The sequence below is a fragment of the Giardia intestinalis genome, chromosome 5 (genome assembly GCF_000002435.2).
Source record: "Giardia intestinalis strain WB C6 chromosome 5, whole genome shotgun sequence".
Classification (NCBI taxonomy): domain Eukaryota; phylum Fornicata; order Diplomonadida; family Hexamitidae; genus Giardia; species Giardia duodenalis.
In genome coordinates this window covers 2,531,814-2,544,755 of record NC_051860.1, presented here as the reverse complement: position 1 = coordinate 2,544,755, position 12,942 = coordinate 2,531,814, and the positions used below count along the sequence as shown (strand labels likewise).

Sequence of the window (12,942 nt, the reverse complement as noted above, 5' to 3'; positions counted from 1 at the left end):
GAATATTACCACAGGTTTACTCTCCGGTCGATACTGCACTACTCAGATCCCTTTTCAGTGAGCCCCTCAAATGCAGTAATGTCTCTGCTGGATGGAGCAGCGCTGTGGGGCCTGCGGTATGAGGTAGCCTCAACACTTGTTGTCAGGCCTCCATCTTCAACCTGGGATATCTCTAAGCCAACCACACTCCTGTCATTCGTCCGTTCCGTGTGATAATGTCTCTTGCTGGAGCCCATGGTATGAAAGTTGCTGGCCTCTGGCGCCCCAAAGATGTCTGTATGCCGCTGACGGATGTCTGAGTGACGCCGCACTACTCTGGCGTCGGGATCATCCATAGATTTACGGCTGAAACCGTCCATTATGCTATGTGATGCAGACGCGTCACTTTCTCTTCTAGTTGAATCAGCTCGAGGTCGGGAGCCGGTCCTACTATAAAACTCCTGGTCAGCACACGCTAGCGCGTTTCTATGTGCAGACTGATCCAGGGTAGTCATAGCATCCTGCACCCTGTGGGAGTTGAAGGTTGGCATGGCAACGGCAGAGGTTCTATCCTCGATAATGTCTTTGGAAGAAACAGTTTCATAGCAGGCCAATACATTAGATTTCGTCATTTGCTCTTGCACGGTGGTACGCGCCTTATCATGTGGATTTGTGCTATTCTCATAGCGGCTTGATGTGTTGTCTTGCCTGTTAACAAACCGATCATACTTCCCTCGCGGAGCAAAGTCTTCAATCATTTGCGGAGTCTTTATGCAAGACTCATTGTTGATGTAACTCTCCAACACTGTGCCATGAAGAACTGAGGCCGCCGATCCCGAACGCGCTGACTGAGTCTTTGACAGGCTCTGCCTATACGCAGGTTGCAGAACCATCCCATCTGATAGGTCACCAGATGCATGGGATATAGTTGGAAGATTGTACAAACCCTCTGTGGTGAGATTTAGATTGCGAAGAACCCGTTCAGCAGAGATCTTCTGGGTGTCTGGATCGAGTGAGCAGCGAACAAGAGTGTCCAGTTGTCTATTGTCAAGCTGCTTGTTTGTGAAGTCTGATATGAAAGTGCGAAAGTCATAGGCATCTTTCGACTTCGCTGCAGCTGTGACAATACACTCAGCAAGCGCAACCTTTTTGCCGTGCATGCCTTCAAGTAGCGACTTCTTTATGTTCTGAAATCCGCGAGGTGTGCCAGATACCGGCTCTTGTACGTGCTTTATAGTTGCTTCCAGCGCTTCAGAATTGTACCTACTGCGAGTATCCACGCTTGACTTGGCACGGCGGTTGGCCTTTCTTTCCGATGGACTCTGAGGAGTGACACTGGTGGTAATGGCACCCATTAAGCCGCTTGAATCACACTTCTTATGGGTGTTGGCAGTGCTCATTCCTGTGTAGGAAGGAGCCCTGTAGCCTGTGTCAGCCTTGGGATTCATTATGACAGAGATGTGATCCTGTCTGGTCCCCTCCGAATACCGCCTACTCGACTGTCGCTGTTGCGCTTGCGGCTGCGGCTGCATTGATACAGATGTGTCAACAGGGGTTGAAGCGGCCACATCCTCCGTAGCACGCTCAGCGATAGCTTTCGATTCCATGACCTTTGCCCATATGGCGTCATCTTCTCGTCTTCTTCTGGAGCATTCCTCATCTGGTGGAGCAAAAAGATCCGAATAGGTGTTTGCTCTAGCGCTGACAGAGCGCTTCTTGCTCATAGTAGTTATATCTACAGCCGAGTCTATGGGGATGTTCTTTGTAGAAGTCTCGAATGCGTCGCTTTTAGAACAGCTCTGCTGACGAGGCAATGAATCTGCATCAATGCCCATGTGCTCTGAAGAGTGTTGTGCAGCATCGTTGCCTTGTACGTGCTCCATAACAAGCCTTATCTGATGATCTGTTGCATCGGGAAGCAGCCTGTGTAAAAATTGGAAGACAGATGCATCGGAGATAGATCTGCTAGGACTAGAAGCTGCCACCATTGCTGCCTGCTTGCTGGGATACTTGTTTTCTATGGCTACCTGTATCTTACGTTTGAGTGTGTCCACTAGCACACTGTCAGGAACGGATGGAGGGATCAAAGGCACACGGTCATTTGTGTCTGTTGTCCTGTAAGAACTCCCGCTATACTGAGAAACATTAGATCCATCTGTAGTAGAAAATCGAAACGACTGCTCTGATTGAACATGGTCAGATTCTGCATCCAACTCTGGTCTCGCTGCAGGCATGTGCGCTGGTAATTGTGGGTTTTCGCGGTGAGATCTACCTGTCTGCCGTCTGTGCTCTTCTATTTCCTGCTCCAATTCTTCAGGATATTGCTCCATAAGAGCGATATCCCGCTCGATGTCAGCAGTACCCTTGCTCACCCTTTTAGCAACCTCCCTGTAATCATCGCCCATGAAACAAGACTCCGAGTCATGTCCAGGCCCCCTATCTCGGCTTAAATCGAAGCAAGAAACAGTATCAATATTTTCTATTCGAGTCAGCAGCCTTTCAAAGTCTACTAGTGTCATCTTAGGTTCCGGCTTATGTCTCGTCGCCTCTGTGAAAAGTACAAGTGACTCCTTATCGGATATAAGCTCTGATGGAAGCCCACTGTACCTCAGCCCAAAGATGAAGTCCTTTTCATCAATGTATCCCCTGTTTTTAATGTCAAACCTCGTCCTAAATGTCTTAGAGATGTTCCCTCTCGCTGACAAGTGATCAGCAAATATTTTCTGAGCAGTCCCGGCTGCCCCATCCAGCTTCAGGTACGTTTTGTCAGATACGCGACCTTCAGAACCCTTGGAGCTTAGACTGCGTCGACGACAGGGTCCCTCTAGCTCTTGCTTATTCAACGCTCCCTGTAATGAGGCAGATGCCAACAGTGGGACAGCAGAATCGCCAGCACGGGATAAAGGAGGAGTCTTCAGAGTTCTCACGCCAGCTGGCCGAATAGCATCCAACTGGTTTTCCTTCGCAATGGTGCGACGTAGTGCATTTTCTGTTGATGTCAGGAACTGATCTGGCATCTCCAAGACGTCATGATCTGCACTGAGGCCCCGCGCCTTTTTCCTCGGAGAGCCGCTCTTGCTGACGCTGAGTGAATTATTCCCTATCCTAGAAAGATCATCAGAAGGCCGTGCTTCGTTATCTGCAAGACCACATATCCTAAGAAACTTCTCGTAGTCGATGGCGTTGGCCTTATAGTTGGCAGTCATCTTTATTGCTTTTTGGATCATGTGCCCCGGCGCTGAAAACCCAGCATTTCGCAGTGCAGCTTTAAACCTTGCTTCGGAAAGCAATCCTGTGTTTCCAAAGTCTAGTAGCTGAAACTCCTTGCGGAACGTCTCGGCACGCCCATTTGCATGGTTATAGACCATGTTTTCGAGGCCATTTTCTTCTGGACGAACGACAGAGCGTCCTAGGTGGGCAGCCTGTTTCATAGACCTCGCAAATCACAGGGCGAAATTTTAAGTCAAATTTTCATGCATGACAAAAACAAAGCGATTTATTCATCGGAAATAGTATATACCATAGACACGAGGCCTTTCAAACCTCAAAGGCAACTGGTTTCGGGACACTTCCTCCTTCAGCAGGGGCAGTTTCATCAATTTGGCCAGATTGATAATCTACAAGATATTCTTCATCAATTTGTTTAAGTGTGTTACCAATTGTGCTGCTTAGCTGCGATACAGCCTGATTGCACCCGCGTCCACGTCGTGGAATAGCATCGGCGGGGGTGGAGTGCTCCATGACAGACCTTTGGGTGTTCTTGATTCGTCGGGTGTTTGCTTCTGCTTCTTCTAGTTGTCTGTCTCGCAGTGAGTATACTCCTCCATTGCTCATAACCAAGTTGTCCTTCTTATTGAGGTCACCGCCAAGGTGGCGCCTTCTGTGTCCCCCAACAATGGCCTCGGTAGCTTCTGCTAGGCAGCCCTCATAATCCTCAGTGATATTCTTCTCTACGTCGAATACAACCTTGGCGAGTGCAGAGCTATCCTGATGCTTTGCCACTGTGCTCATGTTTGGAGTACGAGGTTTGATAAGATCTAGGTCTGCAGACGACAGCTGCCTCATTATAGATGACTCCTGCTTTTGTCTGGCCTGCATGGCACGCTTGGATGAGATCATATCGCGTGGCGCTCCGCTTATCGAAGCATTCATTTGCTCGCGAACGGCCGAGATGCACACCATACTGTCAGAAACACGATCGTTCTTCAGCTTCGAACTCTCCAAACCGGAATCTGCATATGCTATAAACTCGTTATCGAGGCCCATAGTCTTGAGTATGATCTCCTTTTGGATCTTGCCGTTAGAATCCAGAGAGCCCTCAAGAATGCATTGTATTTGGTTATTAGTCAGAGACTCCTGAGTAAAGTCCTTGAGATAGTTTCTGAATGATATTGGATCTGTCGCTCGATCTGCTGCCATGATTAAGGCCTCTGCCAGTGCGCTCCGCTTATTGTTCATTGCCTCAAGGAGCTGTCTTTTAGTACGTATTATCTCGCTGGCGCGCTCTGCCTGAGTAGACGAGGCGGGGTTCTGGAGCTGGCTTGTTAGAAGCTCGGCTTGACGACCAGACTGTCTGAGACGGCGAGTAGAGGGGGTGTCGGGGTTCGCAATATTGACATTACTGCAGTTGACGTAGGACGTGATGTCATCATTTTGGGCCGCGGTGGTATCAAAGTAATTTCCAGACTTAGTGTGGCGCTGATGCTGCGCGATCTCCTGGGCCATGGCGGCACCCTGAGACCCACCCTGGCGGCCCTCAGCCATGTTCAGGTTACCAAACACCGAAGCATGGGTCTGGAGCTCACAGGGCGTAGGGGGGTCATCAGTGTATAGCCCCTGCGACCTCTGGTTGTTAACAGATATGGCCATAAGCTCTGCCTTAGAAAGAGCCATGTTACTCAGATTGGCCTCTGTTGTGATGCATGTCCAGATAGCATCATCTATGCGTCTCTTCCCGCCGTCTGTAGCGGTAGGAAGCTTGTAAAGGTCATTGAAAACTACTGCCGATATGTAGGCTGGTTCCGGCATGCTAGATGCTCCCACCTGGCTCTGCTGTATTTCCGCTATGCTTATCCCAAGCGAATTTGCACTCTGTCTGAGATTCTCCTGTGTGCACAGGTATGAGACGAGTAGATTGACGTATCTCTTATCTAAATTTGGCACCTGAGAGCTAACAAACCTGCGCAGCGAGTCTGGTGTAATTTTTCTGTTGTAGTCTTGGGCATCAGCCATGCAATCACCAAAAGAGGAGTATTTGTTAGAGCATATCAATGCAATTTTTCGCTTGAGCGTTCCTACTATTTCCTCATCACTATACTTAGATGGTCGGTTAGTTGTGCTTGCAGCAACACTAGGCGCTGAGGAGCAAGCAGGATCAGATCCCTGGTTTGTGGCAAGATTGGAAACAGTTAGATTCCTTCCTGGAGTGCCCTGAGTGCGACGTAAGGGTTTCCTTTCACCTGAGATCCCACTTGCACTAACAGTCTGGGCTTCCTCCAGCAGAAGAGCCACATCATGGGTCGGGTCTCTGGTGGACCTTGCTTGACGATCGTGCATAGTCCGGGTAACGTCCTTGGTGTCTTCACCGGCGTTCACCATAGCCTCAAACTCAATGACCGAGATGGAGCCGTCCTCTGTGCAGTACGATTGGAAAATTTCGACGAGATCATCATTGCTAATCAGATCAGATGGTATCCCTAGGTATCGAACACCCAGAAGGAAGTCTTGGACCCCTATATTTCCCTTGTGGTTTCTGTCAAATTTCGTTCGGAAAACCTTAACACAAGAGCCCTTTTGAAGTACTTGGGTCGCAATGAGCTTCAATCCAACTTGAAATTCTGTATTTGTTTCGGATTGCATGCGCTTTAAGTCATCCGCTGCCTTGCGCATCTCCTCCTGCAGATTAAACGTGCTTCTGCTCGAGGGTGCGCCGGCAATCACTTCCTCCTGAGGTAGAGGATCACCTTCAACATCAGCAAGGTTGAGGGGTTCGTCATGATGCTGTCTCTGATTTGTGGCTGAACGCGAGGAAGGTCTCTTGCTTTTCTGAGAGTCAAGCTCTGCGTAATTACCCACGTATCGGCTATGAACAATGGTTGATGTTCCTCGTTCAGCCTCGGGGGGTATGTCGCCCTTAAACGCAAAGAGCCCCAAAAACGCCTCATAATCTATTAGTCCACTCTTAAGGTCAGTGGCCTCTTCTATTGCACGATTAAGCAGCTCAACTGGTCCGTGGATACCAATGGAGCGAAGCGCCCGGCGGAACAGAATGTCAGAGAGCTGCCCCGTCTTGGCCTTATCATTCTGCAAGAAAAACTGGCGAAGATTGTCGGCGTATCCATGTGTATATGCGAGAATGGCCTCTTCGAGCTCGTTACGCAAGTCCGCCGAATGCTGAAAGGTGCTTCCGGAGTGTGCACGAAGAGAGGTCAGGGGTCTAGACATTTATAATTTCAGTCAAATTCCAAAATACAAAAGCTTTCCAAAGAATATGTCCTTTTCTTTTAAATTAACTTGTCGCAGAATTTATTTATAAAATGAAATTTGGATGAAATTTAGAGCAGGGAATCTTGTCTATACCGGCCCAGAAGTGCGCTACCAACAGATCCTCGCACGAACTCTGGACCAGCGGTTTGAATTAACTGCTGTGAGAGAGCTTCCAAGTCACATGTTTCGTCAAGTCGGTGCTCGGCCCCTGGCTTCATAAGGTAGTGCATCCCGCCAAGCAGGTCACTGCCGTCTGTGAGCCTTCGTAACGCATAATCAAACCCACCTGGGCTCCCAACTTTCTCCAGTACTTTGGATTGTTTCAATCTCTGCTGCGCACTTTGAAGCAAGCCCTGTTTTTGGAGCAACTTCTCTCGTATCTCCTTCGGTTGCATGTCTCGCCACATACCAGAAGGATCAAACTTATCTAGATATTGACTGATTGTGGGCATGCATGACAGGACTATCGGTACACAGGACGCTTGCATACTTAATTGATCACTGGAGTCTACGCAATCGGAGTCATTGGCTTCTACCCAGGATGCAAGGGTCTCCGAAGGAATCCCAACATCTAGCGTCGTGCCCACCTTTTCGTTCTCATCCGTACACAATTTCAGAAGCCCTTGGTCTTCAAGGAGGCTATAAATTCTAAGGCAATCTGCGTAGCTCTTGTATTTGTTGCTGGATTCGATCGGGAGCTTGAGCCTATCAGTAAGCGAGCATGGACGAAAGCCAGTACGCAGGTGAGTAGATATGGTAGATAGTATGCTTTCTTTGCTATGGATGTGAGTGCTCACGAACAAAAAGCCCTTGGAACCAGATCCCTCTCCAGTACGATAATATGCAGACGAAGCTGTGAGGGGAGTGAGCTGGCTAAAGCAGCTGAACAAGGCAGGGTCTATGCGAACACTCCGCTTGTAGACGTCACCATGCTCCTGGTTTTTCATACTCAAAAAGAGCTTAGTAGACAGCCTCGACCTTTTAGTACCCGACTGCTCTTGCAGCACAGCACGACAGACCGCCGGCAGGGCTGCACGCAAATCTACATCGATTGTCTCAGACCGTAGTTCTACCGCACCTTTTTCGCAGAACACCTCGCAAACATCATCGCCTACAGACAGTGAAATAGTGAGCTTATAACCGCTCACCCACTGTCCTGCAGCAACTTTTTCTCGGAGCCCCACATCTGATAGGATTGCCAACACCTGCTCATTTAGAGGCATGTGATGAAGGGTATCAGCAGCGAGTACTAACTTTACATTCATACGATCCGCGTATGTTGTTATGAAAATAAAAAGTAGCCTCTGGGACTCTGTACATGCTTTCGCTGTTTCCATAGTTGACTCTGCCATGGCCAGCCGCTCGATATCCTGGTGAAGTTTTATGGCTGCACGCCCTGCTACTGTAGCAGACGAGAGGCTGTGATCTACCATGGGTAGTGCGATATCATATCCGAGGTCTTCAACAACATCTTCCATTTTTTGAAAATTTCTTGAAAGTCTATGATTTTACCTACTCCGTCATTCATCTTCGCAACCTCTCAGGCCCTCCTCTAGGAGCTTACTGGCACTGTAGCATGCGGGCTTGGCAGTTGACAGGATGTGCCCATCCATGGTTCATGCAAAACTAGTCTGCTGAATCTGTATCAGCGTAGTGTATCGACATACCAACGGGCCCTGCACCTCTATAGCTGACTGCACAATGTATTTTAACCCTACCCTACTCTGTCTTGCCTACTGATGGTTTGTCTAACACAACTGATTGCAATATTATAAAAAAATTCTATCCCTTATGGAACATGTCAACTGGTGTTTGTTTGATGGACACATGCAAACCATGAATAGGCCCTCATCTAGGAGCCAAAACAGATTATGCACTTTCCCGGTTGATCGACAATGGCACAGCACTACTTCTAGACGCGCTTTCCGGTTTTCATTTAAGAATGATTAGTAACTAGTTTCTACCACACTTTTGCAAAGATTTTTTTCGTCAATTGGCTGCAAGCTTAATTGCCGCGAGTCTGCCTTTTCGAGCCTGGTTTGTCCGGCTCCCCTTCTTCGTTTCGCTATCGACCATGAGTTTTCAGAGTTTTTAAAGCATCCAACTGGCACATGAGCAGTACATGGCATGGGGTCCTTGGGGTTCGTTAGAATATACGCCATGCGCAACAAGGTAAACGCCCGAAACGCCATAAACGCCAAGACCTGTCCTGGGTGTTGCCCACTTATACATGCCTTCTCGCTTGAGTGCTGTTTAAATTATTATTGTAACGCCGCAAAGACCTGTTGCTGTAGAGGTACAGTTCTGGGAAACTTTTGCCAGGCGTCTTGGAGAATGAGAGCAGCCCAATGCATATGATAGCCATGCATTTCGTGCAAAGAATTCTGATTCAAAAGAATTAGACGGACTGCTCCCGCTCCGTCCCAATTGAACCACTCTGATGCAGCGCGGCCCGACTGCCATCTCATCCACACTTTTGTAGACATAGCATCGACTGTAGTGTAGTCTGTAACAATGCACTGTAGCGTTTCCATTTGCTGTTCACGTTTTTCTCTTCAGTCAACGCCATTACGGGTAAGTCTGCGAAATAAGAAGTTGCGCTTCCTTGCAATTTTCACTGGCGTCAATAGAACGCTTTATGGCTATGTATTTTTTCTTCTTCTACAGCTTACTAAAATAATAATTACTCTGTACTGCTAATGTTACCGGTACCTTCTCAGCCATCAACACCGAAACGCGTACCCCAGCCAACTCCGCCACAGTGCGTCCACTCTCCGTTTGCTCAAGGATATGTTGCCGTTTCCTCTCCCTTCTCTAAGAACTATCCTGTAGACCACTTTAATGATGACCTGCTCCACGTCTTCAAGGCTCGTATCTCTCCGTGCTACGTGGCACCAGCTGGCCCTTTCCGCTCTCCTATGGTAGCTACAGCACAAAAGGTCTACGACGTCAATGCGTCTGAGCATCCTCATTACAACGGCTACTACATCACGCACTGCTCTGGACAGCTTTCCTCGCCTTCCCTATCTTACTCTTTCAAGGAAAGCATCTCCTTTGGCGGGCACGGAGTAGTATACAGTCCACCTGCCTTGACTCCGATGCCTTCCAGCTATTCTTCCGCGGGCATGCCAAATGTCAAGGGAGTTATTACTCACGATCCCATGGAGACAGGATCTACTGTGCTATCAACAAAATACCCATTATTTGAGGAGTATGGGGATTCGAAGGAGTCTGTAATCCATGTAGACCAATTAAATTCCCCTATTAAAAACATAGCGCGTTCTCAGGTAGATATCTCATATGATGATCCTCAAAACTTTTTTGGCGCCACCTGCCACGACTATGGAGAGTACTACCATCCCCACTCTGAGTTTCTCCATGACGACGTCAACTGCAATCCAGTTTATTGTGGTCAGTCTAAGCCCATCCAATCTCACGACCTCCAGGAAGACACCGGACACTGCTCCTACTCATGCACCAGCTATGATACCGGAGACGTGTCTCTTCCTTCAGCCAACGGGAGCAGTACACTATCCTCATTCACCACGTGTTCTTCTGGCTCCAACGAACTAGGATGCAGAGATAGCACACATGCTCATAAAGTCCACGGTCAGAGCCAGCGAGCGTATCCGCTTCCACAGAGCTACACAGACGGCCCCATAATTGATGAGCGTATTAGAGCCGTTCCAACCCTCCCTAATGACGCCAAACGTGGTAAGACTAGACCAAAGCAGGACTTGGCCTCTGCGTGCTCCAAGAGCAAGAAAATGCCTACATCTGGTTCACTCCACATGCCTGCTAACGACCAGAGTGACGCTTATCGTCCTCCCGGCCCGCCAGAGGCCACAGAGGATGATAGAGGCACTGATGGCTATGCAGAGTCCGACTCTTCAACAACTGACTATTACGTAATACGTAGGAAGCCGTGCACGAACTGGGCACCAGAAGAAGACGAGGCTTTGATCAAAGTTGTCGCCGCCCTTGGCACAAGAAACTGGAAGAACGTCGCCAGGCTTGTCCACCGCGAATGTCCACATCTCCCCGAGCGCTCTGCGGACCAGTGCAGCCAGCACTGGCTCCGTGTGCTGGATCCCTCAATTGTCAAGGGAAAATGGACGCCTGAGGACGATAATGCATTAATTGAGGCGGTCAAGCTTTGCCCTCCAAGGCAGTGGAAGATGATAGCCAACTATGTCAAGGGCAGAACCGACATTCAGGTCCGTTATCGTATGAAGAGACTGGCAAAAACCCTACTGAAGCGCAACATCCTTCCCCGTGAGAAGCTACCCTGAAAGCTAGGCTTGTTCATGTATATGCAAGTGAATTCATGAGCCAAAGCAAGAATTCCGGAATTGTAAATTGAGTATGCCAATATTTACTTTGGAAGGAGCACGGTACGCTGCGTGGGACGAGGCCGCGCAGCGTAAGCTAAAGACATATAGCCTGTCAGAATGCAACAGTAATTTGCAGCTAGCTCGTAGCAGCAGGACGACCAATTCTAAACAAGCTAAAGGTCAACAGGAGACACATACCCAGAGCCAGCCATCTACAGCACCTGATGCAACCCAAGAACTCCGAAAGCAGGCGACCAGTAAGCGCGACATGGCCCTAGGTCCAGTCGGTGGCTTCGATGTGCTGAGCAAACATTGGGAAAGCTATCTGAGAGAGCTAACGCCTGTCCAGTCCGATCGAAGAGTAACGGAATTTACGTCTCTATTTTCTCACATGTCCCATCACAAGTGGAATGCCACTAGGCTGTTCATAGGCTCATGCATGCACAGCTTACTCTCTGGGTATACAGTGGTAACATCTGGACTCTACGAAGATAAAGTGCTGGTAGAATCACTAACTACACTGCTGCGGAGCAACGCATTAAACAAGCTGAGCCATCTAGCTCTTAACACTTCAGAGGTTGAAGCCAAGCAGGAAGAGTTTTGTGCAGAACTTGAGAAGACCGGTGTGCGTCTCTCTACATGTGATGAATTACCCTATACTATTAAGGAATCAACACTGGAAAGTGACCTACCCTACCCTATAGATTCCGCTTACAACCCTATCGCCGGCATTACAGCGAGCGGGATAGACCCAGATGCCCATCAAGTAAGAAAGTTGCTAGAAAGCCAGGGCCTAGCCGACACAGGGGTCACAGAGGAGTACCGGTTCACTACTGTAGACGAGCTGAATAAAAAGAACCACCAACCTTCAATTGTGGTCACTATTAATTTGGGTACAGGTGCAAGTTTGGTGTCGTCACTTGTAGGCCTTCTGATGACTCTCTTCAGAACAAAACATTACCAAAAGGAATTAGCAGAACGACTACGCCTGTTCAGACAACTAGAAGGCGTGTTTCTACTTCCTTGTGCAAGCCATTCAGCTTTGCAGAACATTTGGCAGCATTTGCAGGTGCTCGCCATAGAGTTTATAGCACAGTATCTTCACCTCCACAACCTCAACGTCTCTGACCTCCTACAAAGAGAAAACGACGTCACTGACTTTCAAAGTGATAAGGCAAAAACCTTTGAATCAATACAAATTTTATGCTTAATAGAATTTTTACCATTAATTCTATCGAAGAAAACTATTAAAGAGAAGATCGGCGAGCTGACAAGTGTGCTTCCATGCGTGAAGCTGCCCAGGCACGTGCACATCCAGCTAGATTGCTCTGGACTCTCAACGCAGACACTCGTGACCAGCACCAAGCAGCCAAGCCTGACCTCGCTGCTAACATTGATGTTAGCGATTCCTCAAGTGACCGTGTCCATCAAGCAATCGTCACTGAGCAGGCTCCGTGTCTTATCACCAGCTGATCACAGTAAGTTCCGCATCAAGTACATACGGGCCTTATCCCTCTATGACACGTACAGCAGTACTATTGCAGAGCTAAATGAAAGGGTGAGAAACACCATAGCGTCCATGAATGAGAACTCTCTCATCCAGAAAGCGATAAAGGAGAAAACTATGAGTGGCGAACTTCAAAACGAGTCCTTGTTTCGAGCGTTGGACCTGGAGGGAGACAGTCCCAAAAATGTCACTGATAGGAATGTCGCTCAGATAGGAATAATATTGAACCATCTAAGTGTCAAATCAAAGGCTAGGATCGCTCTGCGCCATCTCTTGGAGTTGCAGGAACAGAAGATGAAGATAAACGGGCATACTCTGAAGTCAACTGAGCTAGCGACGGACAATGACAGCGTGTGCATAGAAGAATTGAAGGAAAGCTTGCTAGATACAACTCAAAGCAAAGCCGCCATTATCTTGGCCGGCCAGACACTCGAGAGCATACTGGCAATATTCATTGACACCGAGTCTGTCCTGGACGGAGGAATCAAGAAACCTGGCTCAGGCACCAAGGCACCCAAGGCACGGATGGAAAGCCCCTTGAGACGAACTCAAGATTGCGACATAGTGGGCCTATACGTGGTGTGCACATACACAGGGATAATTACACTTTTGGACATGATGGATGCGCAGAATTGA

The 12,942-nt window shown here is 48.4% G+C and overlaps 5 protein-coding genes across 5 annotated transcripts; 2 read left to right on the top strand and 3 right to left on the bottom strand.

Moving 5' to 3' along the window:
- Positions 1 to 38: 38 nt before the first annotated feature.
- GL50803_008727 (uncharacterized protein) lies at positions 39 to 3,410 on the bottom strand (the record flags this gene model as incomplete). Its single annotated transcript, XM_001704716.1, has 1 exon — positions 39 to 3,410. The coding sequence occupies one exon, from the start codon at positions 3,408 to 3,410 to the stop codon at positions 39 to 41; it is 3,372 nt and encodes a 1,123-aa protein (XP_001704768.1).
- A 106-nt stretch (positions 3,411 to 3,516) lies between these two features.
- GL50803_008726 (uncharacterized protein) lies at positions 3,517 to 6,423 on the bottom strand (the record flags this gene model as incomplete). Its single annotated transcript, XM_001704717.1, has 1 exon — positions 3,517 to 6,423. The coding sequence occupies one exon, from the start codon at positions 6,421 to 6,423 to the stop codon at positions 3,517 to 3,519; it is 2,907 nt and encodes a 968-aa protein (XP_001704769.1).
- A 110-nt stretch (positions 6,424 to 6,533) lies between these two features.
- On the bottom strand, positions 6,534 to 7,943 carry GL50803_008725 (uncharacterized protein; the record flags this gene model as incomplete). Its single annotated transcript, XM_001704718.1, has 1 exon — positions 6,534 to 7,943. The coding sequence occupies one exon, from the start codon at positions 7,941 to 7,943 to the stop codon at positions 6,534 to 6,536; it is 1,410 nt and encodes a 469-aa protein (XP_001704770.1).
- Positions 7,944 to 9,164: 1,221 nt separating this feature from the next.
- GL50803_008722 (Myb 1-like protein) lies at positions 9,165 to 10,757 on the top strand (the record flags this gene model as incomplete). Its single annotated transcript, XM_001704719.1, has 1 exon — positions 9,165 to 10,757. One exon carries the CDS (start codon positions 9,165 to 9,167, stop codon positions 10,755 to 10,757), a length of 1,593 nt encoding a protein of 530 aa, XP_001704771.1.
- A 73-nt stretch (positions 10,758 to 10,830) lies between these two features.
- Positions 10,831 to 12,942, top strand: GL50803_0014768 (uncharacterized protein; the record flags this gene model as incomplete). The annotated part of the gene is made up of 1 exon (XM_001704720.1): positions 10,831 to 12,942. The coding sequence occupies one exon, from the start codon at positions 10,831 to 10,833 to the stop codon at positions 12,940 to 12,942; it is 2,112 nt and encodes a 703-aa protein (XP_001704772.1).